The sequence below is a fragment of the Genypterus blacodes genome, unplaced genomic scaffold (assembly GCF_046128005.1).
Source record: "Genypterus blacodes isolate CSIRO-AG114 ecotype Tasmania unplaced genomic scaffold, CSIRO-AGI_Gbla_v1 ptg000107l_1, whole genome shotgun sequence".
NCBI lineage: Eukaryota > Metazoa > Chordata > Actinopteri > Ophidiiformes > Ophidiidae > Genypterus > Genypterus blacodes.
The window spans coordinates 1795492-1822891 of record NW_027466911.1 but is presented as its reverse complement, the minus strand read 5'-3'; the positions used below and the strand labels follow the sequence as shown (position 1 = coordinate 1822891).

General features: G+C 43.3%; 1 protein-coding gene and 1 non-coding gene across 5 annotated transcripts; one reads left to right on the top strand and one right to left on the bottom strand.

Annotated features, from left to right (window-relative positions):
* Positions 1-10021: 10021 nt before the first annotated feature.
* On the top strand, positions 10022-18187 carry tcea3 (transcription elongation factor A (SII), 3). 4 transcript variants are annotated; one of them, XM_076160789.1, is made up of 16 exons: positions 10022-10265; positions 11236-11298; positions 11741-11846; positions 11949-12045; positions 14253-14318; positions 14600-14659; positions 14818-14889; positions 15005-15064; positions 15147-15206; positions 15293-15367; positions 15614-15774; positions 15994-16055; positions 16174-16323; positions 16449-16595; positions 17068-17139; positions 17245-18114. In XM_076160789.1, exons 1-16 carry the CDS (start codon positions 10197-10199, stop codon positions 17251-17253), a joined length of 1329 nt encoding a protein of 442 aa, XP_076016904.1. In that variant the 5' UTR covers positions 10022-10196; the 3' UTR covers positions 17254-18114. The 4 variants fall into 4 exon arrangements, with proteins under 4 accessions (XP_076016904.1, XP_076016906.1, XP_076016905.1 ...); XM_076160790.1 differs by lacking the exons at positions 10022-10265; positions 11236-11298; positions 11741-11846; positions 11949-12045 and adding exons at positions 12453-13191; positions 13277-13563; positions 13677-13931; positions 14033-14134 and having other exon boundaries at positions 17245-18187; XM_076160793.1 differs by lacking the exons at positions 10022-10265; positions 11236-11298; positions 11741-11846; positions 11949-12045 and adding exons at positions 12458-13191; positions 13277-13781; positions 13863-14134 and having other exon boundaries at positions 17245-18183.
* Positions 18188-25006: 6819 nt separating this feature from the next.
* trnag-gcc (transfer RNA glycine (anticodon GCC)) lies at positions 25007-25077 on the bottom strand. The gene has a single exon. It is a non-coding gene; the product is annotated as a tRNA-Gly (tRNA).
* Positions 25078-27400: the final 2323 nt, after the last annotated feature.

Genomic DNA, 27400 nt, shown 5'->3' with positions numbered 1-27400 from the left:
AGAGAGAGAGAGAGAGAGAGAGAGAGAGAGAGAGAGACGGCACTGAGCATTCCTGGCGTTGCAGCCTGCTGACAAACAATCCTAACTTTATCCAGGGCTCTGGGTCATCTGAATGGGTGCAGTGTGTGGAGTTTACCCACCGCAGCCCCGTCCGGCCCGGCCCGGCCCTGCCCTGCCCGGCCACCCCTGATCCTCCACTATGTCCCCTTGCAAACACCACAATGTATGAGGGGAACCGTCTAAAGCCGAGCGTCCCCACTCCCCACAGCATTTGGCTTGGCAGTGTTGTCATTCTCAGAACCACATGGTCTTTATTTGGTCTTGAGATTAATCGGTTGTGACTGTGTGACAAAAGCTATCAGATCACATCAGCCTGAATGCAACAGATTTGAAGAGACACGTATTGTGATAAAAATCACATCTGCTGTACAAACAACACTCATACACACTACAAGTATGGCACTCACATTACTATTACAGACAGTAAAGCAGTATTTTGTGTCCTACCCTCGTCTTGCACGATTCCAGGGTTTTAACCTTTGAGGTGATGCAGGGACAGTGATCGTTGCCGCCTGTAATCCTCCACTGGGCCCCTTCTCACCAGCTCTGCATCATGTGGAGTCCATCACCAAGGCCCCTTTCACTGATGTCCCCCTTCCTGCATTCCTGGAACAGGACAGGAAGTGTAATGTTGAGAGAAGGGCTTGGATGTGCTCTTCGGCTTGGGTGGAGAGGATTGTTGAGGATCTCCATGTGGAAGTTTGAAATGATGGTTGATGGCAGTGAGTCATGTGTGAGGAATCGATTCCAATCTGATGTGGGTTTGTTTGCTCTGGGCCCAGTAAAAGTCATTGTACCACAGTTCCAGTTTTCCATGTCTTAAATCTGCTCAACCACGTCTGCTTCTCAGTCCCGCAATCTGCCTCCTGCTGTGACTGACTGGATTATTGGCTACCAAGTCCCTGAGTGCATCAACCTGGTCTGGTTGTAATGATCCACGGCTCGCTCTCTGTGTGAACTGGAGTGAAGTCCTCACATGCACCCAGATGTGATGTTGGATGGATGTTGCTCCGAGGTCACGGGTGAACCTTTTAGAACAAAGATTTCCCACTTTAAAATAACATTTGTGTCAAACTACATGTCACTTTCCTGCTGGAAAATCTGGCTCCGAACATAGAAATCTTTGATTTGTTTTGCTAGTATGTCTCACTTTTGAAACTTCTGAAACAGATGCTTCTATTTCCAAACCCTATCCTTCTGCAGGATACATCAAAGTTTAATAATCAAGACACTATTAAAACATCATGGCAGGATTAGAAAAAAGTTTCTTTTGTGTTATTTTTCTGCTTGCTCAGATCTGAACTGTACACAGCGTGTCACACACCGGTGTGAAATTCAAAGCAACGTGTTATTCCAGCGCTGACAGAGTTGGAGACGCATTGTTGCTGACAGGCTGTTAGGCTGATGCTGGAATCCATCTCTGGGTTATATCAATTTCTCTCTATGTGTCAGTATTTGTTACAAGCCATAAAAATCCATAATTGGCAGTGAATGTTAAAATGATCAAATTCTTCCAGGTGCACTTCAGAAACCATAAAACTGACTTTGTCGATTAAAAGAAAATAGATAAAGGAAGCAATGAGGATTCATATGAACAACATAAACATTCCAATGAATCATTCTCTCACACTTCAAACCACTGAATCGTACTTGATATACCAAGCTGGGATGAATTATGAGCATGGAATGGAATCTTATGTTTCAGCTGTTTTCTTGATTACTTGAACTTGTGAACTATCAGGCTTGTGATTGTGGGATGTGTGTAACATTATCCAACAAAGTCAAAGACATGGATATTTGGTTTAAATACATTGTGTAGATATTTCTTTGATATGATTGTTTTGAGTGGTTTATTGTAAAAAAAAAAAAAGAGTCTGGCAGTTTGAATGAACCAAATCCTGCAATGGCGGGACAGTTGCCCTGACAACCTTTCCTCCAGATATTCCACAATCTCTGCTTGAAAGAGGCCGGAGACTCGTTCCAAGTGGCGCCCGGTGACTTGTTGAGTCACATGGAATAAAGTGAGAGATGTTGAATTCACAAAGTGTAGATGTTAGGGGAGCTTTGGAAGTAGGTGGTCCAACTCTCAGGTGGCATATGAGCCAAGCAGTTCCCTGGCTTCAGGTGTGAACGTCTCTCGGAGCATTAATCCCAGTTTAATGCCCCCCAGCGACTCAATGTCTGCACGACTGAAACAGCAAATCCAGCTGCCTTCAACTGCGACTGCTGGGTATTGGGTCTTTCATGTTGACTCAGGTCAGTCTGTGCTGTGGACTCTGGCCAGTATGTTTTCCAGTCACTGCTATGACCGAGACCAGTTGGAAGTACAAAATGTGGATTAGGAACAATCTATTTTCTCCAGTTGTGTCAACCTACATCAATTGCAAGTTTGCTTGTCTAGAGAACAAAAACATAAATTTCTGGACATCTTCGCACCAGAACAAGGCTCATTTTGCTCATTTAGGATTAGTCAGCCTGTCTTGAGTGGAGCTGTGTGGGCCGTCTCCTGGAATATTTTCTCCAACTTCATATTCCAAAGGCTACAGCTAATAAGAAAATGTCGGGACAGGCTACATAAAAAGTTATTGTTTTCTCTTGGTTTCTCTCACAGGAAAACAAAACATGGCAATGATTTTCTGGAACTTCTTGCATTATCTGCCACATTGAATAGCAGACAAAGCAGAGTGAAAACATCTTTAGTGTCTCCCACATTCTGGTAAAACATCAATCAAGGGTGAATGAGTTCTGGAGAAGAAGGAAGGAACGTACAAGCGAGAGCCAGAGGAGAAAAGCAGCAACCGAGTCACCTTTGGAATGCATCCAAGTGATGTAACACACTTGACTTACAGGACCTCGTGCGTGCAGACACACTAATGATTTGATTGGATGTTGCCATTCATTACTACCTCTGCCAAGGCAGTCATGTTTTCAGATGGCACTTTAATATCATAAACAAGTAAACAAAAGGTGTTAAGCGATTACAAAATTCAGATTTTACCGCTAGATTCATTGATTTTTTCACACACAAACTTCCATGTAGGTGTTTTAAGCCATGTTGAGTGAAAAATCAAACCTTTCCTCTTGCACAAGTCATTTTCTTGCAGCCCCTCATCAGTTCAATGGGTTGCTGGTTTGGGTTTCCTATTGTGGCTCTACTGGGTCCAGCTTGGTCAAAATTCATCTTGAATATCTTGTTTTGAAAATTACACAAACCAAATGACATCATGGTGTTGAAAAACCTACAACGCCACAGCGGTGTCAATGGAGAATGTAAATGTGTGTGTTATGCGATCTCGGGGCAGGAAGGTCGTGCGGATGAATCCAGGTCCTCAGCGGAGACGCCGCCTCCTCCTCCTCCTCCTCTGCTCGGGGGACGTTTTGACTTCCTGTGCCCCGTGTAGACAGAGTGCGTCTGTGTGCTGTCAGTGAGCCAAAACAGAAACAAACGCACACATCATCCCACTCCCCATACACACTTACGCACACACTCACACACACACATAGCTATATTTTCCTGACATCATCACTAAAGGCCCCTTGGTTATGACATCACTGCTTGTGCTAACCTGGGGGTGACCTCCAAGGCCACGGACGGGTTTCTCATTGGAGTTCTTGGAGAGGATCCTCTGTTTCCTTTGGGCTGCTGGAGTCTCATGTGGTAGTAATAAATCTACCACAAACTTAAAATGAACACAGCTGAAAGATGTTTGTGAAGCCCCTAATCCTCCTTTTGCTCTTCCCATAAGCTCATTTTTCTTTCTTTTGGGTGTTTATTTTTGTTTTGTTCCTGATTCCACTTTTTTAGTTCCTCCCACGTGTTTCCAGTTATAGGATTAAAAGTAAATTGGAGTCTAACTTGGAGAGCACATATTGTATCGTGTCCTTTTGTCTGAAGCCTTGAAACGCAGACACAAATAGACTTTAAACTACATGTTGTACTTCACACACACAGCTCAAAGTGAAATCAGAGAGCAGATAAAGCATGTAGCGTGAAATAAAGCGTGTTATGGCCGACAGAGGCGATGGGAGAGCTGTTCTTTGCTACATTTTTATTGTTGAACATTTCTGGATGGATCCTTGTTAGCCATCACATGGTTTTATTTCTTCTTTCTTCATATTTTCCTTTCGAAAAATAATGCAATAGCAGACTTTTTGGAAACAGTTTGATCCATAAAAAGAAACCAAGAGAACTTTAAGGTGACTCCCAATGAATTATTAGGGGAATAAAGAGCTTCTTTTTTTTTTTACATTTCCCGTCTGAGCAATTTCTGAACTCTGGAGTGAAAACATGATATAAAAACAGAGGGAAAATATGAAGAAATATGAATCTGAAATCTAAACAAACAAAATAAACTAGAAAAATGTTAAAAAGGTACAATTAACTTTGATTGACATGAGCTGGAACGTGACTTAAAAAATGTAAACTGTCTGTATGTCAAGCAGACTGCTCAGATAAAGGAACCTCCCCTCACACTGCGGCTGGTCGTCATGACCCAGAGAGCCGTGAGTTAAAGGAGATGATTGCTGAGGAACGTGTCTGATCACGTGCATCACATGTCCAAAAACTTGAACCTGTAAGCTGTATTTCCAAACCAGTAAATATGATTCTCTCTGTGGGTCTGGAACACACAGATATTCCTCCCTCATTATTCTGAAGGTCTGGTTTGCATTTTGTTTCATGTCATTAACGCGATTGTTGTCTCGGAACAGTGAGAATCATATTGGTGATTGATGAATTCGGGATAAAAAACGCTTTAATCCCCTCTCTTATATTCAGACACGTCCTTTTCCAACTGGGACCCGCAAGGATTTTCCCCTCAACTGAAGCAAAGCATCCAGGAGTGTGACATCTGCACCGTCTCATGAATGATTTAATGCCGCGTCCAGCTCTTTCTTTCTTGTAAATCTCTCCAGATCCGGTCTATAAACAACTCATTTGACCTATGATGGAAGTAGCCAGGAATGACCGGGAGGAAAGGTGAGCGTCTCTCCAAAAAGGTCGTGACCTGTGTAGCTCGCTGTGGATTAGTGGGCAGTTGAAAAGGAAATGAGAGTAAGAAGGGATTTACACACTAACACACTTTGTGGTTCTTTCAGTGTAGTGATCTGTGCTCTGTCAGTCATTAACAGGTTGATCTGTGGAGCGTGTGAAGTGTGACGCTTGTAAACAGCTCAGTTATATCACACACTGGATACCAAAGCTAAAGCTGAGTCTTGACACCGGGGGAGCATTTTGGTGGCGGTGAAATGTCAAACAGCAGCGGCACATTTTGGTTCTCATCAAGCTGATTTGAGGTTGATCTGAGAGGATTTTCTCCCTTTCATGGGCTTTTCTGTTTGTTTGTCAGCATAAAGCCGACGCTCGGAGCACAAATGAAGGGAGTTCAGAGATCAAACTGCAGCCTTGGGAAGAACCACAGGATCTTTTTGCAGACACGCTATACAAATGACTCAGTGTCTGTCCGCTGTGCCAATGTGTAATTGATGGTTGTGGAAAGGTTATAGTACATATTTTACATATCCGTTCCAAGCTTCCCTGCCTTTAAAGGTACGGTGCCTTCACTGCACAGCTTTCCGCTACATAAACTACGGCATCTACTCTTCATCTACTGTTTAATTTGTGTTCAAACTCGGGTTACAAACTCTCTCACCCTCAGACGTCTCTTGCTCGGCTGTAGTTTGGTTAGTTATTCTGTTGTCTCTGTCAAATTTAGCCTATAACTGCGGCTCCACCAGAACGTTTGGGATACGGCAGATTTGGCCAGTGTGTGTGTGGGTGTGTGTGTGTGTGTGTGAGTGTGTGTGTTGCGTTGCCGGTAAATAGAGACCTAGAGACAGCTGAGGGCACAGGGATGTTCTTAAAGTCTTTGGGTGGTCCGACCTCTCCGGTAGATTCAGCCCTTCTTTCGGAGCGTCCCGGCTCTGAACAGTGGTCATTATTAGCAGACAAACCAACCCCAGCAGCCCTGGATTTCCTTCCAGCCAGCAGCAGATGTGCACGTCTAAACAATTCTCCCACTCTGTTTTGACATGTTCTATTACAGGTTCTGCATCTTCCACCAGATCCCGAAAAAAATGACAGCTAAATGAAATCATTCATTTTCTGGTCTGATGTCATCCAAAAATTGCCATAATTGCCCCGGCCTGGCGTCTCTGGTCTGCGACTGGCAAAGAGGCTCAGCGGGCTCTGGTAGAGGTGCAGAGCCGACCCGTGGATGTGTGTGAACTCTCTGCCGCTTGCATCATACGGGGAACCCAGTAAGTGTAGGACGGCTGTGCTCTGAAGCTAAACCAACACAGTCTGCCTACATCTCTGCTGCAGGCACAAGCAAAGGCAGGACAGGACTTGATGTGGTCAGGCCCCAGAGCCTAATGACAGACTTGCAAATCCCGCACCAGAAGCTCGGCATAATTCAGTGCAGCGTATGGGAATGCACAGGCAGGGAGATGAGGTTATGGGACCATGGGAGCCTGAGAAGCAGCAGGAATTCACAGGGAGATTCACAAGTTTCTCCCAGAGAATCAGTGAAACACTTTGAAAATGGATTCACCTTGGCTGTAGCCTGTGTAGTTCTTGATAATCATTCAAATTAGATCAGAGGTTGAAATGAAGTATGTACTGTTGAAGAAGCAAAAGTTGAAGAAGGGAAAACAGGTTGGGGGATTCATTCTAGTAAAGAGGAGGTTGATCAGAAAACATGAAGGAAATAGAACAAATACAAATAAATGCAATGAATAAAACACAATGCAATGTAAAAACATCACATTTGCCGGACTTTTATTATTCAATCCATCCATTCTCCATGTCTGATTGGGTCCTGTGTTACAGAGGCAGGTGTCTCCCTGGCCATGTTCTCCAGTTCTTCCTGGGGATCCCAAGATGTTCCCAGGCCTGATGGGAAATCTAATCCCTCCAGTGTATTCAGGAGTCCTGAACTCCCTCAACTGGCTTCTTTCATTGCAGAGGAGCAGCAGTTCTAGTCCGAGTTCCCTCCCGATGTCTGAGCTTCTCACCTCGTCCCCGAGGGTCCTGACACCCTGCTGAGGAAACTCATTTCAGCCGCTATTGGGCTCAATCTGATCCTTTATGTCACGACCCAGAGCTCCTGGCGGTGGGTAAAGCTTCACCTCAGCATGATGGTCTGATCTCAGCAGCTCCCTCCCCACGCTTAGAGGAGAATCCATTTGCCATGGCCTCAGGTGCTGATGCTCATCCCAGCTGCTTCACACTCACTTGCCAACTTCCGTGCATGTTGGCAGTCACGGTTCGATGAAGCCAACAGAACAACATGGTGTACAAAAAGCAGAGACAAGCTTTTACGGCCACCAAAGTGGACACCCTCCAGCCCTCAGCCACCTTGAGATTCTGTCCATTAAACTCACAAACAGAGTCGGTGAGACGAGTCAGCAGTTCTGTTCTTCGATTTCATACTTTTCAGAATGACCTTGTTCACTCTTCACTGTTGTGCTCTTCTGTCTTCAATTTTAGGGATTTTCAATACAAATCCATTTAAGTAACAGATACTACTATTTTACTACAACTACAATGTTGAATGCATGATTGTTACTTAATGAAAATGGAGCATTTTCCCATTGTGGTAACAGGATATTTACTTCCACTGCTGGTGTAGATTAGGGTTGGAGCATAATGCTTCTACTGTACACTGGGTACTCTTAACGCTCTTAACGATGAAGAGATCAGACAGTTCACTCAGTGTCTGGGAACAGGCGGCGAGAGGTAACAGGAGGGCAGAGGGTCTTTCTCCTCATCCTCTGCTTTCCTCTTTCTCCGGCAGCATCGCAGCTCGGGGCCTGGCTTTTGTACACCGAGTTAAAGGTTAATCTTGATCACTCGCTCTTCCTCTTGGCCCGCTTCCTCTCTTAGCTCACAGTGAATTGGCCCACTTCCCGTAGCTGAGTAGGCCTCAGTCTACCTACCGCACTAAGTGCAGTCTTCAGGGAGCAGGAAGAGTTTACATTCAGCCTGTTGTGTAACGCCGGTGTAACGAGGTAATGCTGTTTACTGAAGGCAAGCTGTTAGTCTGCACTTTCACCTGTCAGAATGAATGCTTTGCTATCGTCCAAAGGCTTCATCTGAAACAGCACTGAGCGCCGTTTCCACCATTTCAGCTTTGTGTTTTTCAATGTTCTGTTGTATGAAAAATCCATTTTCCAGCCAATAGTATTTTGAAATGACATACAATTAAGTTCACTGAGGGGAACATTGCCATCGACATAAACTGTGGGTACGAGTGTGTACGTTTCCAGACGGAGAACTCCAAACCAATTAAAGCCTCAAGTCCTCAACCCAGAGATATTTAATCTAACCAGTGGGGGGAGAAGAACTCAGACCCTTAAACTTATAGTAGAACTAGGAGGACAATGCTGTAAAAACACTCCATTACAAGCAAAATCCTGCAATCAGAACAATGGATCCATGAGTTTAGTGTCACTGTGTGGTGGAAATGTTAAACAATATCTGCAGTTTAGGGGATTTCTGTGTGTGAAAGAGAGAAAGAACAATTATAAAGGTGAAACATTTAAATAAAAAAAAGAAGGAATGTAAAGTGGAAACACATGTATGAAGATTTTATTCATTCAATAAGGTTTGCCTTCCCTGTGACCTTACAGTGAAATGTGCAGCTTATCTCATTTCCCTTTCTGCTCTGCACTCATGTCCTGCACCTGCTCACAAGTCGGCTCTGATCTTCACCCTATCCTTGTTTCCCCCCTCATATTATATTAGTGTATCGTGCATGATGTAAAATCTGATACTGCAAATGAACTAGTAATGGCCGTGTAGGACACCAAAGAATACAATATTTCAGACAGAGGTATAATAATGGAAACAAAAAATCAAGTAAAAATACCAGCACTTCACCGCTGGATCATTGTAAACTGTTGAACTTGCATGTTTCATGGCCTCTCTCACCATAAGTGCCAAGACAATAACATTTCCAACATCTGAAGTGTAGTGAGGCACAGTTCCCGGTGGACTGGCAGAGTCCAGATCTTCATGATAGGTTCTGGGAGCATGTTTCCCTGAAAGACCTTCCTAATAAAAACAGCCTGCAAATGATTCTTCCAAGAAGCTGTCAAATATTAGACATAAACAAACTTTACAAGAATACAAAGGCCGTGCAGAGAACACTTGTTAAATTTACTCAGATGTAGAAATTCATTCTTTGAATATTTGTGTTACTAACCTCAGCTCAATTTACAGAACCCCACAAGACTGGAACCAGAACAGACTGGAACCAGAACAGACTTCTGCAATTCCAGGCTCGAATAATTTTAAATAATATCATTCCAGTTTATTATTATGATCATTTAATGCCGCTTCAGACACTGGACGTCTCTGCGTTACTGGGAAATGGCCATGAAATCCCAAAATTCATATTTAATAACAAGCATTTAGAAACACATTTCCTTACACTTTCGAAAACTGTCAATGTCATGAAATATTTAAATGTCTGCAGCCAACAAGAAATTATACAATTTTCATCATTGGTCACATTTAGATGATTTCCCCGAACATGAAACATGCAGTACGATGGAACAGAGAGGTCTTTTAAATATAATATTTGGAATCTGTCTCCACAATTGTCCCGAGCTGTTGCCTGTGCCCATATAGTTACACAACAGCGCCCTCCAGCGGCGATAACGTCCACACACCTTCAGACTGTTTTTAAAAACTACAATATCCCATAAAATAGCATGTTTTATACAAAAAAAGAATCCTGGGATTTTAAGAGAGAATAATCTAAAACAAAGGAACAAAAACTAAGGATGTTTTACACAGACAGAACTCGCAAAAAATATAGCGCAAGCGGACCAGTTTAGATTTAAAAATGGAAAAGCAACCAAATAACATTCAACATGTCGGACTCCGCTCTTCTTCACACACTAAACGTCTCGTATTCGCGTCGTCTCCGCTATATTTAGGCGTCATGTGTGCCGTCAGCTGGGCCCCGCTGCTGGACACGCCCCTCGGCTCACTTTGCGCCGTGCGTGGAGTCCGACGTGCCTGGGATCAAAACTTTCTTTAATTTCGCGCTCACATATATATTTCCTAAAAGTTTCAGAAACAACCCGAGTTCCGTTATTCATCCGCTCCGAGTCGAGTCGATGCAGGGATGACCCGAGAGGAAGATCTGATCCGAATCGCCAAAACACTGGACAAGATGGTGTCTCGAAATAACACGGTGAGACTTTGTGTTGACGCGCACAGGTGGCCGCCGTCCCGCCGCGGCGTGTTGCTCATTAGGCCTTTGGGTGGGTTTGTTTTAAAAACTCGCGTTTCCTCCACGTTTTCACGTTCGATTGTTCGGTTTGGCTCCGTGTGTGCGTGTCGAGGGGCCGTATTGTTGTAACGTGAAGCCGAGCGCTCTGGAACACATGTTTGAACAGGTGTTTGGCGCAGGGTTTGCTCTGGATCTAGATCTGGGTCTGGCTGCAAGACGTGTTGCTCTCCCGAGTTTGCAGCTATGTGTGGGTCAAGTTTGGTTCACTTCTTCCCCGCGGCTGATTGACTGATCGCGTCCCGCTATTTGTGTTCTAACGCGACTCAAAGTAAAGAACGCGGCCACGGGCAAGGTCATGTTGTGTTCACGGTGTCAACAAGCCGCTGGTTCTCTGCTCCAACTCCGCCAACGACCTCCTTATTCACGATTATAGAGTTCGAATGAATAGTTTCAGAACGGCACAAGTACCAGTTCAGTGTAACTGGTCTGTGGACTTAACTTCAGATATTAAAATGACATGAGTGTATCTGATACTGAAAGGAAACGGGACTGAGTTCAGCTAACAAAACAAGGAAACTTCCGTTTTCACAAGCACGCTGAAGAAAACAAAAGATACACATAAATGGAAGACAGGAAGTAAACATACTAACAACCAAATCTAGTACATTAGAATAAAACAAAGTAACAGAATACTGTAAAATAAAGGTTTGCATGTCTGTTTGCCTCCATGCTGCCGCTAAACACAGCTACAACACGGAGTCAGCCATGTGGAGGACTAATCTCTGAAGGGTTAACAGGATTATGTCAGATTCATTTATTTCAGTTGTTGTGAGTTGCATTGGATTATATGGGTTGTACCTAATAAAGTGAGCACTTAGGTGTCTTCCACGGTAAATGGAGATAATGTGCAATTTTGCATTCTTGTGTGCAGGAAGGCGCCATGGACCTGCTGAAGGAGCTGAAGAGTTTCAATATGACTCTCAAACTTCTTCAGGTACACACACATCTTGTATATATACTTCTATAACTGGAGTTTGTGTTGAGTTGTAACTAACACCATTCCTGCAATCGCCTCCAGACTTTACAAAAAACACTGTTTAGGGTTTTGCTTTGTGCGTTTTTCATTTCATTCACTTTAAATCAGCAGTTTAACTAGAATAGAACCATCCGGAATGATGAAACGGGTGTTGATGGCATCATGAATGGAACTGCAAGAAAACCCAATAATGGCATCATGGTTGTTGACCCAGTTGTTAATGACATCACGGCTGGAACATCAAGATAAACCATTTGCGTCATGCAGAACGGCTCGAGCTAACGAATCGCCACAAAGGTCGGGGGAGGAAGGGGGGGAGTTGAAGGGGGGTTACGGTAGGGTCGGTGAGATGTGTTACTTAAAAGTATTGATTATTGTTGTTGTTGTTGATGATTCTTAGGAGACGAGGATTGGCATGTCTGTGAACGGCATCAGGAAGCATTGCACAGACGAAGAAGTCATCGCCTTGGCAAAGGTCCTCATCAAAGACTGGAAAAGACTTCTGGGTACTAGAATTAGCAGAGCCACAGGTTATTGTGCAATATGACTGTTTTCTGTGAATGATTGATGACGTTTGCCTGCCTCTACACACACACACGCACACACAGATGCCGCCTCTCACACTGAGAAACCAGCTGAGATGAAGAACGGTTTGGACTCGAGCAGACCGTCCCCAGACAGTTCCTCCTCTGAGACTCACAGCAGGTCAGTACACAAACTACACACAGTGGTAACGCACAACACTTCCATCTGCCTAAAGTCAGAGCCACAACAGTGACATAAGGTCTAAAGTGTGTGAGACTAAACCCAAAAACTGTTCACTTATGCACTCATGATTTCCTATAGGAGCTTTAATCTCATGGTCACATTGGGTCATTTGGACAGAATAGACACTAAAAACACACATTTTGAACATTTTAGTTGTTAAACAGTGAACAGGAAATGCCAGATATGAGTGAATCTGTCCACAGACAGTATAGATCAACTTCTGATCATTATCACACTTAGTTTGTATAATCTCTTTAAAATCATATTCTCAGTGTATTGCAATAGTTAAAGACTAATCTGCTTCTGTAATATGTTTGTGTGTACATAAGAACATGTGACATCTTTTGGCCATCTGAAATGACCACAGAGTCTTGGCCCACTAACTTCTATGAGTGAGTTTGAGGTTTAGCTGCAAGGTTTTTCTAAAAAGGCGCCTTTTGGAAGATGTGAATGCATGAATAATGGGACAGCCGTAGCAAAGACGTGTCTTCTGAGTTGAGTTGAGTTGAGGAGTTGCTGCTGTCAGTCTGAACTGTTCTCTGGCTCCTTGCATGGCGGCAGAAATGAAAGTTGTTTTGTCTCCGTGAGTCACAGGGGAGTGGGAGTCAAACTGAAACAGGACTGGGATCCTGAGAAAAAACCCAGAAACCAAAAACATAAGGAGCACAAAACCAAAAAGAGGCCCGGAGACGAATTTAGTGATGAGAAGCACGCAGAGAAACAAGAAAGTGACAAACATCAGCAAGAAATCAGGAAAGAGTGTCATTCAGAAGAGCAGCCAAAACCAAAACAGGAAGCGGATCACAACAAAGAGAAGTGCCATAAAGACCCGCCAAGCGAAAAACACAAGCGCAAACCGAGAGGCGAGAGAGCGCCAAAAGAATCCAGAAAGGTGAGACGGGCGGAGGAGCCGAGGAAGGAGAAACACCCGGAGGAACCCAGAAAGCACGACGAGGCCAAAAGAGACAAACACAGAGAGGAATGCAGGAACGGGAGGCGGGCGAGCACGCAGCAGCGAGAGCGAGCGCCCGCTGAAGCGCCCAGAGACAAAGCTGCTGACGCTCAAAAACCCCTGTTTGAAAGGTGAGAGGTCAGAGGCCCCGCAGCCTGTTTACAGCCGCTGAGCCCAGCAGAGCCGCTTCAGATGTTGCTCCATTCTTCCTTTTAGGAAAGGCGTGTTGGACAGCAGCGTTCTGTATCCTGGCCGCTCTTCGTCTCCTCGACCCGCCCGGCCCCCTCCCCCTGTCAAACGCCCCGCCGCGGACCTGAGAAAGGACAGGTCAGGTTGCTTGCTCGAGAGCGCTGTGGTAGTTTGAGCTGCGTTCCTGCCTGATGGGTGCATGAGAACGTATAACACCCTAACTCACCTGACGTGTTCCTGCAGTGTGGTAACTGGACACGCGGCCCTAACAGGAAGCCCTCTGTGCATGCCGCATGCTGCCATTGGTCAGTCAGGTGTGTGTGTGGGTGTTTACAGAGAGGGTTGTTGGTTCGGCTCCGTCTGATCCAAAGTGGAGACTCTCTCTGTTTGTGAAACACTGAGTGGTTCTGTTGTGACCTTTGCCCAGGAAGGACAGTAAAGACTCGTCTTCGTCCGGGCCTCCTCGAGCTTGTGCTCCCTCACCTTCCTCCCCTCCGGCCAAGCGACCGTCCCTGGAAGTAAAGAAAGAGAGGTCAGCCATGTTCTTGACCGCCTGCATGGGACGGTTTGTACCATCTTTCAGAGTCTTATTGGGTTTGGATTTTCCCTTTAGGAAAGTGCCACCGGACCCAAACGCTCCCATTGCTCCTCTTCCCCTCCACCTTCATCCTCCTCCCCCCAGGTTAGGCTGCATGTCGACTCGTTCGGCCTCATGTTGTTGGTCACTTATCGTCGTGAAGTGATTTTGGGTGATACGTTCTCTGAAGATCTCTTTTCATTTAGAAAAGAACCTCCCGACCCCAACGCTCCTCTGCCTCCTCTTCCTCTCCACCTTCACCCCCCTCCTGTGCTGAAGCGCCCCTCACTGGATGGTAAAAAGGAGAGGTCTGCATCAGGCGTGGTGTTAGTCAGCACAGACCATCAAGTGTCCCGGAGCATTCATTTGAAATCGGCCTGTCGTTTCTTCAGGCGTGTTGTCTGAATCCGCTGTTTGCCTCTTTAGGAAGGAATCATCAGACTCCAAACCGCCGTCAGAGAAGACGATGTCGGATCATGGGAAGAGAGAGAGGTCCGAAATCTGCCTGTTTTTCATCTTTTTAACATGTTTGTCTTCCTGGTTTGTGACCAGCGGACAGAGACTCGCTGTGATTGGTTTGAAACTGAAGCAGCGGATAGCTTCACAGTATCAATGTCTCCTACCTGCAAGATTCAGCTTTAAGATGATCAAACCGTGTTTAATTAAATGTGGAGACGTCTTCAGAATGGACCTCTAGTTTTATGTAACATTTGTCCTTGCCTAGCACAGTGACATGTTGTTCAGGTGGTACAGAGTCTGTTCTCCTTCTGCAGGAAAGACTCGGCAGAAGACAAAGTGTCTAAAAAAGCCTCCATAGAAGCCAAGAAAGAAAGGTTGGCGAGTCGTGAGTGTGAACATGCGTGCAGGCGTCACGCATGTTGGCTGTGTGCTTCTTCATGTAGACCTTAGTCGGCTTTCAGCAGCAGCTCATTGTGCTTTTTTATCCCCTTTGTCAATTTGTTTCCCACTGATTCAAATATTTTGTCGTCAGGAAAGATTCTTCGGACGCTAAACCGCCGCCTCACAAGAAGCCCAATCTGGAAGTGAAGAAGGAAAAACACAGGTTATTGAATTTTTTGATTTACACAATTTAATATCTAACATAACTCTGTGTGTGTTATTTAACTTTTGATGAGGATGAAACTGATCTGAGTGTTTACTTTTGTCTCTGGCTGCAGGAGGGAGTCCAGTGACTCAAAGCCTGTGAAACTACATTCAACTGATTCCAAATCTGACCGGTACGGGTCATGTTTGATAACTACAATGTAATTCCTGGTAATGGATATGAAACAGATGTACTAAAACAGATGCATTGTTTAGGAGGGAATCCACTGATTCAAAGAAAAGCAGCTCGCCTCCAGCAAAGAAGCTGACAGAGAGGTAAATGAGTCCTCCTGTGAAGAATTCCTCCTTAAAATCTTTGTTTCTGTGGAAACTATGTGGGTGATAATGAGTTTTTGCTGCAGGAGAGAGTCTCACAGCTCCAAGTCCTCTCTGCCTGGACCTCTGCAGAGGAAACCTTCAACCGACAGCACTGACAGGTGTGTGATGATGCAACAAGCAAAACAGAAGATTCCTTATCATTCAATGGAACAGTAATGTTATTATTTATTGATCCAGCTTGTCACTGATAATCAATAGCTGAAATCTCAAAGCAGGGAATATGAATGAAAAACATGTTTGACTTCTTGGTTGAGGAGCCTTCGAGCAAACCAGCACTCGCCACTAACATGCAGAGTTAGCTGCATATGTGATATATTACAGTTTTGATGTTTGCTTTTCTGTAGGAAGATGAAGAGCGACGGCCCTAAATCTCCTGCCACCCCGACCAGCCCCATGTCGCCCAGCTTCAGCTCTTCAGGGGGGGCGCTGTCCCCCCGCCTGGCGACTGGAGAGTCTGTCAGAGACAAGTGCATCGAGTTGCTGGCTAGCGCTCTGCGCACAGACAGTGAGACTACGATACGTTTATGTGAAATTTATTGCAGAAAAATACACTAGAATGACTGACTGACTGACTGACTGAGCTTGGTATGACTGATATCTGCAGGTTGAGTGCAGGTGACATTTGTAGACATCAAAGGGTTAAAACTGCAACATGGATCATGAAATGCATAAGTAACATTCTGTGCAGGATCCAGATTAACAGACTTTGTTTTCATGTTCACAGACGATTATAAAGAATTTGGAACAAACTGTGACAGCATGGCGGCAGAGATCGAGCATCATATCCTTTCATTTATGTTTGATTGATTTGACCAATCTTAACACTTATTTAACACCGGGCTGAAAGGAAAACAACACGGGCCTTCTTCTTCCTTAACTCCACCCCTCTGTGCTGGCACATATCTATCAGGAGATAAAGGCCACTGATATGAAATACAAGAACAGGGTGCGAAGTCGCATCAGCAACCTCAAGGACCCGAAGAACCCGGGGCTTCGCAAAAACGTTCTGGCGGGAAACCTGGAGCTGAGCCGCATCGCTGCAATGACAGCTGAGGTCAACAACAAGCACAACACAGCTACAACACAGCTAAAACAGTTGTTTGTTTATTTGCATATCAGTTCAATTTGCTGTCACTTCCTGCTTTGGTTAAATCGTCCCACGCATCTGTCTTTGCACAGGAAATGGCGAGTGACGAGCTCAAACAGCTGAGGAACGTAATGACTCAGGAGGCCATCAGGGAGCACCAGATGGCCAAAACCGGCGGCACCACCACCGACCTGCTGCAGTGCGGCAAGTGCAGGAAGAAGAACTGCACCTACAATCAGGTACATGGACTCACATGGCGGGAATCTGCAACTCCCATGTATTTCATATTTTACGTTAACTGCGACTTTGAAAGTGAGTTGGTGGTTGAGAAGAAGAGATAAGCTTGTTGGTTTTTCAAAATAAGAATGCATCTCTTCCACAGGAGGAGGTGATGGAAGGTTTTGCCTCCAGCTTTTCTCTTCTCAGTACAAGAAAAACACAAGGACTGACAGAAATGCAATAAGCAATTAAGTTGGGGGATCTGTTTATCTGCTTGTCGCTTCGGAATAGTGAAGGAAGCAAGATTATCAATAATGCAGGGAGAGAAGAAAGAATGTGACGTTACTGAGAACTTGCTGCTTTGTGACTGCAGTGAGAGAGCGGAGAGTGAATCCATCTGCAGGCTTTAATACAGGCTGTAATTCATTGTAAAGGTCACTTCTCACACAGGCTGTGTGTGCGCGTGTGTGTGTGTGTGTGTGTGTGTTTCAGGTGCAAACCCGCAGCGCTGATGAGCCGATGACCACGTTTTGCCTGTGTAATGAGTGTGGTAACCGCTGGAAGGTGAGACTGACCTCTACATCATCACACCTGGTTTCTTCTACTTCTTCTTCTTCATTGTCAGAATGTTAACAAGTTTCTAAAAACATTTCTTCTCCAATTTTTCAGTTCTGCTGAGGGCTTCCTGCTCATCGTCTCATTGAGCTGCATATTTTCTATAACGGGGGGTGGGGAAGGTGTTTCTAAATTATTTCAGCTATTGATTTGAGTAGTTTTCTTACAATTTTTACTTGAACTGTTATTGATTTGTAAGCATGTGCTGTCAATTGGTGTTTGCAAAATATGGAATTTGAAGACTGAGCATGAAAGTCGGTTTGATGACTGAACCAATACTTAATGATCACGGTGCTGTCACAATGAGAAACATTCATAATTAATTGTAGTTGTTCACTTTTTGTATATTTAATTACAGAAAACGTATCACTATTGGGAATCTTTCAACTGTAGCATTTAATGAACAGTTATGACAACAGGAGTCATTGGCATCATCCACCTCTCACAGCTGTACCAGAGAGGAATAAGCTGATTGGTTTCCGTTTAGATATTAAGTGCAAAAATGTTTATTTATGCTCATTCATTCACTGCCTTTTTGTTTTTTACTAAATTCTCACCAACTATTAACCAACGTGCTAACTGAACAGTGCCCCTCGTGACCAATAAACTGAATTTGATGTGTAAAATTGATGGAATCTTCCTTTAATTCTTCAGAATAAGGAGCCTGGAGTTAATTCTCTCTGTGCTTTGTGAACATTTACAACTTGTTGTATTTATGACAAGGTGCTTTTCTATTCCACCACTGAAAGCAAACACTAGGTGGCACCAATGCGTCATATGGCGTCATTTCTCAGTGTTTCAAATCTCTTTCCTTGGGTTATAAACCATAAAATCTGTCTGACTGGTGAAGCAAAAAAGATGACAACTAATGTACAGATACTGAAACTATTACACTGTGCTCACTGATCACTTCTAATTCTGATTTCCTCAGATTTTGTTATTAATGAATGCAGAACGGGTATGAGAATAATTTCTGTCTCAAGCGAAAATGATGAACCTCCAAACCTCTATTTTTGTTACATATTATATAAGGTCTAAACTTTTTATTCTTAATTGGCTGTGGGGGGATTTGCTCTGTGTGCCATTTAATAAGAAGAAGCTTCAGAACCCTCTGGCAGAGGATCTACCATCTGCTTTTTTTGTGAGCTGGAACGGGATCATTTACTTCTGAATCATTTCCACAGTAAATATGTTCTTTTGATTGGGTGGCAGAGCCCAGGCCGTTTCTCTGCACTGGCACATGGTGTCATCACCCCTGTTTCATGTCTCATCTTCAGCATTCCAAATCCTCCTCTAACCCTTGGACACAGAGGAAACAGATTGATGGGATGTATTGCATGCCGAGGATAGAGCTGCTACCTGAGGATTTCAGAAAAGCACACAGGCAGGCATGAGAATCCATTTAAAAACTGGAATAAAACAATACTGAAAACTCAAGTCTCACTTGAGCTGAATAGTTTTGCATGGTAAACGTCACTATTTGCGATGGAGATGAACTCAAAGTCCTTCTTTCATAAGAACTTGTAAAAAGATGTCACACACCATTACTTTCCAAACACATCCTGGACAGATGGTTCTGGTCTGGAGCCAATGTTGCACTCTGCATCTTGGGAGGCAATTAACACAGTGGTGCCACGACCAGAGATGACGTTTACCGGCTATAACTGCTCCAACCTTTAATCTATCGGATCATTTCTACCCAAACGTAATCTGCACATTATGACCCAGGCTGTCCTATTACCCACACTGGCCATGTGAGGAGAGAGTCTCTTTGAAGTGCCTCCTTTTTCCCTTATATGTCAGAAGTTTTTCAGGGAGTTTATGAAGTTCTGTCATTGTCATCTTGAAAACGGGCCTGAATGGTCCCTGATCCTTATCTTCAATACCTTTTTTAACCTCTAATTTATCTTAAAAACTGTGATGTGGTGCCAGCCGACCGTTGGAGTGAGCTTATCTCCCAGTGATCTAGAACATCTGCAGTCTCTATAAGATCTAAATTGCATTTCTCCCCTGAAATTTGTCCTTTCCTATACTTTCTAAAACCTGAATACAACTTTTAAAATCATGATGATGAAAGATGGGATGGATGATTACACTTTGGACTCCTGTGGTGCCTGCTGTCTGACTTCTCTGCCTTGTGAGCCCAGCAGCGAGACTGAAATGAGGATTTGGTCTCGCTGCTGCTGCTCCTGATTGGTGGGACAGGGCAACAGAGGGTGGATAGATTCATGTGAGGGGAGAATCTTTTAGCTTACTGATGTCCAGCTTGTCAGATGTGTGTAGGGCAGCGGTTCTCAAAGTTTCTGACCCAAAAAGCAAAACATCTAAGCGTGACCTCACCAACCAGCTCCAGCTCACTGAAACGTGTCACATGCATATGTTCTGAAAAGTTCTGTGCACTTTCAAAACAAACTTTCTGTAAAACTGCTGGAAGATGGGATGATAAAAAGTTTCTTACGTAATGGAAATGAGCAGACTTAGAGATGTTAAAACAGAGACAGAGGGAGAGTAGAGTTAAGACCTCTACAGTAATAAAGGAACATAAAGACAGGAGATTCATTAGACCTGCAGCAAAGCCGAGGAGACGGTGAGACGACAAAACTCACGAGCTTTACTGCTAAATCAATAACGTCCGGCTCCTCAACAGCGTTATAATGAGCAAAACCTCAGCTGGTTGAAATGTTACTTGGATAAAGGAATAATGTAGCTGCAATCTGGATTAGGTTTGCTTTCAGAATAAAGATTTATTTTTCAGTGTTTTCACTAGAAGCACAATTTACCAGAGAAGCAAATAAACAACCTTCATATGAATATGTAGAAGCTCCTGAGTGATGGCCAAAATGTCATGTCCATGTCAGTTCTCCCCTCAGCATATAATTATGCAAAATGAGTCATTATCATGGAGATTTAGCAACGAGGGTTGAGTGTTTGTGAAGGTTGAGCTGAGGTCAATATGCTGTACAGAGCAAATGTTCTGTTGCTCTCATTGTTTGTGTTAGCTGCCTTAGATAACAAGTTAGCTTCAGTTAGCTTGGACTCATGGCTGAAGCCTGTTTGTGTTGAGTTATGACTTGTTTTGTGTGTAAAGTGGGTTTGTGACTCAGCAGATGTGCCAAGCTAACATGGGTGTCATGCTAACTAGCTAAGATCATACACAAGCTGTGTCTCATCTGAATGGACATGTCCTTAAAGGCCTGCAGAGGACAACAATGGTCGCTCAGCAGAGGACAGAAGGCAGAGTGTTTTGTGTGACGCGGCCCCGCAAGGACCCCTCTTCATCTTCCTCTGCGTCACTTTTATTATAAAGTTTGACATAATCAGGTTTTGGCGGCTAAAAAATTGAGCTGGCCTTGTTGCGTTCAGCTGATCTGCCGTACACGCTGGTAGGTTCCCACACACACACACACACACACACGCACACACACACGAGGTAGATACGTGACTGCTTTCAAACATTTGCTTTTGGCTTGAGTTGAGAGAGTGGCAGACACAAAGGAGCGATGGGCAGGTGAGGACAGGAAATGGAGCTACCGAGAGGATGTTAGTGAAAGAGTCGGCCTTTGTGTAATTTTTGAATTCCATTTGCTTCACTTCCTTCCATTCATTGTCGTTATTATTCAGCTTTTCCCATTGTTACTGCATATGTACTTGTAATTGATTTATACTGCCATCATGGAAAAACATCGAGTCAAATACACCTGAAATTTCGACAAGCAAAAATACCTGAATTCTTTAAAAGCAGAGCTGTCGTTGCTCTCTTCACATTTCTGAGACATTTGGAGTTGTCCTTCATTCCTCACAGCCCATTGGGCTGGAGACGAAGCAAGTCGCGTTTTTTTTTCATCGTTAGCATCACTCAGTTATTATGGTAGACTATGACGAGTGATTCAACCTCGTGTTGAGCCGACAGTGATTGTTTCTGTACAGAGGTGGATTGATTCCTCCTGGCACCTAGCAAAGTGCTCTTCCTCTTGTCCCCTGTGTGAGTGGAAACAGGTTCAGTTTTCGCCCTCGCTTTTGTTTCCTCAATGTCGAAATTAAAGGTTTTCATCGTGACGTTCTGCAGTTATTACATTTTTTTTGCATGCGTACGTGTTACTCAAATGGAGGAACCCATTAACTGCTGGTGCGTATCTGGATCCAGTGACAGGTCCAGATAATTGTAATTGTACATCTCAATTAAAAAACGTCTCTATTAATCCCATTATAGGCTCTGAATATGTACAATTTGGTCCAGATGTAGTCATGTATGTCAAATGCGACAGGCAGGAAGGCGGAGGAAAGGGTGTCAATCAAATTTTCTCTGTAATTCCACCCACTCCACCATCTCATAGAGGGCCGCTGTTATTACTGTAGTCATCTTCTTACAATTCTGTTGCCTCCTAGTAGGAAGGTTCTGGGTTTGAATCCCTGTCCTTTCGGAGGCAGTGAGATGGGTCAAGCAGAGGTTATGAGCGTTTTCATATTATCGTTACTATCTGTAATTATACAGTATGTGTATGTGCTTTATATTACTGAACATTAAATGCTACTGCTTAATTATGCTGTGTCTTATCTTATTATGTATTGTGAAAAGTTTCATCTGGTATCACCCTGAGAGGGACTGCCACAGATTTAATTCACTTTTATAATCCACTCCTCTCTTAAACCGAGTTCCATGTCACTGCAGCTCTGGGGTTGCTTCCTCTATTAGACATTTATTAAACCCATCACCTCCTCTTCCACCTCCTCTTCCTCCTCCTCCTTCGACAAGCCTGGTTCTTACCTGCAGGCACTCTAATTGAGAAACCGATGACTGAACCAGATCTGTTCCTCACAGTTCAAAGTGATCTTAAAAACTGGTTGAATTAGATTGAAGTAGACCGCTGCTTTATTGGTGTTGAGCACTTAAGATGGAGACAGGATGGGAATGGGGCCAAGCTGGTGTTCCAGTAGCTGTCAGTGCACCTGTTAGTGGTGTTAGTGGATGGGCTCTTATAGATCTTCAAATAACTGCACACTGTCAGAGAGAGGGACGCTGATGAGACTGATTGACCCTGTGGCCTTTAGAGAGCCTCAGATGTCAGTGTAGTGCTGCTCAGATGGCAATAACTTACTTAATAATTTACAAATATGAATAAGGCAGGCGAGGAAGTTTATGCACAAGCATATTCAGTCAAACACAGAATTTATGCTGTATGAGAAATTTTGTTTTTTGCATGATGTGTGCTTCAAACGTAAGTGGCCTGGGCACTTGAAGATGTCTCAAAGCTTTTCACTCTCTTGCTCATGGCTTCCTCGTCAGAGCACTCAACCTCACAGCTATAATCACTTTTAGGTTAATATGCTTGATTGACAGTCAGATGCAGCTGCAACCCCCAAATCACTTAATAGTGTTTAAACAGTGCAGTGTTGCTACTCAACCAACAGTTGAAAAGTAGAGAAATAGTATGTTCAGTTATTAGAAACTGTTAAACCTGTTTGTGAAAAATTGGAAGCTTCGTCGATAATATTATGTATTATCTTTTATTTCTCACTCAGATGCATATCTAGCTGATTTGCATTTTCGTCATCACTTTCTATTACCACCAAGTTTATTCTGAGCTGTTCTCACTTCCAGGTTCCAAATTTACTCTAAACTACATTGAAAAGTGTATTCACAACCTTCAGGTCCTTGGGGGAATAAAACTAATTGCCCAAATTTGTCCCTTTGGATTTTTTCCTTCTATAAGATCAGTTTAAAGTATACTGACACTTTATTTTGTTCACCCATTTGTGTGGTACTTGTTTGACAATGAAATCCAAACGCTGATAAATATCTATATGAAAATTATCCTCATAAATTCTCAGAAAAGTTATAAATTTTAGTGTTCATTTTTGATTGATGATTTATTGATGATTTATTTGTCCTCCTGTGAACTCTGCTGAGCAACGCTCAAGGTGGTAATTTACAGTCAACAACAGTTTACATTTTCCTAAACTAAAGAGCAAAATGCGCTTTTTACGTCTGGAGTAATGAGGAGTGATTCATTCACCTGGTGCTTCTCTGTGAAAGCTTTGTATTAGATTTCAGCACTTTTCTCTCCTCTCTCGTCAGTGTCGGCTGAATGCAGACGTAAACATCTCACATAGCTCAGGTGTCACGCATCTCCAGGGTGCAAAAGGCTGAATTATTCAAATGAGTTTTATGCTCTTTCAGGATGAATTCATATGGAGATGGAGCAGCTGTTACCTTGACAACCAATTTAGTCTTTTTTTTTAATTCACAGTGATCATTCAACTCCTCTGCAACAACTCTCCAGCACACTCTGATCCACCTGTAGTTTGCATTCTAATCTGTTTTACTCCCAATATGCTGCTGTGGTTCAACACAATCAACTTTTACTGTTTTTAATTTCATGCTCTCGTACTCGTCCTGGTAGCACTTTAGAATGAAAACATACTTTTTTTATAGTTTGTAATAATTTTCTTTAATTATGGCGAAATAAATCATTCAATCCTCTTTATAGAGTAATAAACTGTTCATTTATGAAGCGACTTCAGGTTCCCAGGTTGTATATCATCCCCAGGCAGAAGCAATCTTTATTAACAACTTACTAACACTGATAACTACAGAAATGGATCATAAAGTCAGACACTGGGGACCATTTGTTATTGGTATGAAACAAATTCATGTCAAATGTTGTAACCAGAGGGTATTCAAACAAGTTATACTGGAGGGAAAAGCATAAAACAACAAATTAATAAATTCTTTTATAGCTGTCACAGTTGCATAGTATAATAACTAACAAATATGGCTTATTTGAAACAAGTTCCTTCAGTTTACACTTTCCTGGGTTTTGTCTGTGGACATCCAGAATGTGATCGTATAATGGCCTCAACTTATAGCTCTCTAGATTCCCTTAGATTCAATAACATTTTAAATTTTAAAAAGCTTCATGTGACATCAAGTCCATTTCATTCTTTTTATCTTCTTTCTTTCATTGCCACCCATGTGGAGCACTGATTGTCATCCGGCACTCAGACCATGGTGTGTATAATCAGCTGTGATCTCTTCCTCTCTGTTATGGTGCGTGAGAAGCATTTGTGCCGTCTGTTTAGAAAGGAAATGTGTTTGTGTACGGCTTTGAGTGTGCCCCTGAGTGTGCGTTTACAGTGTGTGTTTGAGAATCCACACGCAGCGCTGCTTCTCTTTAGTACGTCCTGCTCTCTTCTGTCTCATTTCACAGCTTCCTGACACACACACACACCTGCACATTGCACCTTGGCTGTAAATTAGATGCTCAGTGACCCTGAGAGAGTGTGGCAATGATGAGAATAGGAAGGTGTCAATGTAACAACGGCCTGGAGAGAGTGGAATGAGACCTGGGGGGGTTAAAGCCTATGAGTGCAGGAACAAAAGCACAGAGGAAAACAGAGAAGACATTACAGTAGATGAGCATTCTTTGTGTAATAATGGACTCATTTTGTATAATAATTGATGTTTTGTGTGAGAAAAAAGGAGGACATTTCATGCTTTTGTCATTAAGCATCATAATGAATCTCAACTCTCCAGAGCACCTGTGGCTGTTAGAGCAGCAGATGAGCTCCTGGCACTCAGTGTGAAAACCTGCTTGATGAGGTCAAACCATTCAAGCCTGGCCAATCAGAACACAGCTGGATATTATCTTATTCTCATTGGATTGTAGGATTTTAATCTTTTGAATGTCTTCTTCACAAATAGTTTAAGTTTGTAAATTAACGTTTCGGAGGCATAAATTAACCTCCAATGATAGCCTCATGATAATATAACAGAACTTTACTTATCCCGAGGGAAATTGTTGAAAATGCTGCTGTATGCATTGGCCGGGAATCGGACCCGGGTCTCCCGCGTGGCAGGCGAGAATTCTACCACTGAACCACCAATGCCTGCTTGATAGGGTGGCTATGCTGCCGATATCCAAAACGCCTGATTCCAATTTATAATCCAAATCCAATTCCCAATGTACCAGGTATGGAACATGTGCAGGCCCTCAGCACGTGAAGTATTTGTACAGTTTCCTCCTGTCTTTTCCCCACCATTGGCATCTTTGACAGTAACAGAGACCTGAACTGGCTTTGCAGATTCTCGGGCAGAAGCCACCACACTGAAACCCCAGGGGATCACAGCGGCCACTGACAGAATCTTTGAGAAGAACTCAAGCTGCCTGTCAGCCTGCACAGATTCATCATTACATAACAGCACAGCAGAGTCTCTTGCCATACAGTAACATACAGCCAGAAATAACAAATAATACTAAACCCTGACACTTCATCACTGCTGATGGTTCCACAAACGTACAGATTGAAAGTGCAACACTGAGTCTTCTGTAACGTTTACACACACACACACACACACACACACACGTGGGCTCAGGCTCCCTCTGTTTTGTCACATCTGCTCTGTGGCGTCTGCCTGCCGCCCGACACGAATCAGAAAACTAATCAGGTCCTGGACAAATCACTGTTGTGCGACTAATTATCATCTGAAGCTACTGAACGTCTGCTCATTACTGCTGAAAATAACATCTTAAGGAGGAGAAGGTGAGATTCTCATTTAGCGGAATAGATCCTGACCGCGACAATCTGTGACTCACTTATTGTATATTAAAGATGAATAAGACTGTATTCAGAGAAAAGCCTCAAGTGTTTACATGAGCTTTGATTTATGAACTCTCAAATGATGTTCAAGGAATTAAGAAAAACAAACACGTAACTAATTTAGCAAGCATCAGTAGGTTTGCCATTAGTGACGGTGCCAATATGAGCATTATCCCAAATGATAATCTATTAGTGTGACTAATTAAATTCTTATAAACCAGTCAACCAATTGTGAATAATTTCTATATTTCTAACAGATATTTCTGATTTGCTTTTTAATCAGTGATTCACATTAATTGCCTGCTTTTATCCAGACTTCCCCTCTCCCTCTCCCCTCTCTCTCTCTCTCTCTCTCTCTCTCTCTCTCTCTCTCCATCACTCTCTCTGTCTCTCTCTCTCTCCATCACTCTCCCCTACTCTCCCTCTTTCTCTCTCGCTCTCTCTCTCTCCATTTCTTCTCTCTCTCTCTCATCACTCTTTCTTACTCTCCCTCTTTCTCTCTCGTTCTCTCTCTCTCCCTTTCTTCTCTCTCTTTCTCTTTCTCTTACTCTCCCTTCCCCTTTCTCTCTCTCTCTCCATCACCCTCTCCTACTCTCCCTCTTTCTCTCTCCCTCTCTCCCTCTCTCCCCCTTTCTTCTCTCTCCCTCTCTCTCTCTCTCTCTCTCTCAGAGTCCACACGCACATAACAGCCTTTACTTTCTAACTTGTTCTGTAACTCTACTTTACAGACTCATAAAAGTCCAAGTACCTAATTTTGTTCACTAGAACATTTTTAATTTCACACCCACTCTGTTACCATCCAATTAAAAGGGTAAAACAAAACAAAGACAAACTGAAAGAGGAGCAGATTTTAAAAAGCAAGGTGACAGAAATGTGGCCTCCAGACTCCAGACCAAAGCTGCCATCGCTGCCAAACAGGTCGAGGACAGGAGCTAAAAATAGACGACAACAAAATCGAATTCAATAATGGTTTGGAAATGAAAATCAACACATGAAAATCAAACATTTCTTTAGTTTAGTAAAGGATCATGTTCACACTGGCAACACAAGTGTAGATTTGTAGTTTATTGCCTTTAGATGGCTTATGGCTGAATCCTCCCCTGCCAGACCAGCTCACCCCCCATCATTTATTATTCATAGCCATGATTTAAACATCACATCATGTAAACAGACTACAGATGATAAATGACTAAAGAGAGATAAAACAAGATATAAGAGACGAATCCTCTGAAATATAAATTAAGTTAGTGTGGTGTTTTGCACAGGATCACATCACAGCAAGGAGTGTGTGTCACCCAGCCAAGACAACAAACACACACACACACACACATATAGACACTGTCAGTGCTTCTGTAAAGGGAAACAGCTTTTTAAACTGAGATCCTGCCTCTGTCCTTGTTTATCACCATAAACTGCCGTCACCATGGCAGCTAATGGTGATAGTCTGTTGTCATTGACCCCAGAGGCAGACAGCCTGTTATGTTCAGCAAGTGTTTTATTTCATAATACCCACCGATGACTGAATTATGACTTCCTATTCAGTGGAACAAATTCACAGGTAGAGACAAATCACCTTGCAGACTTGTACATTACTTGTGTGTGTGTGTGTTGT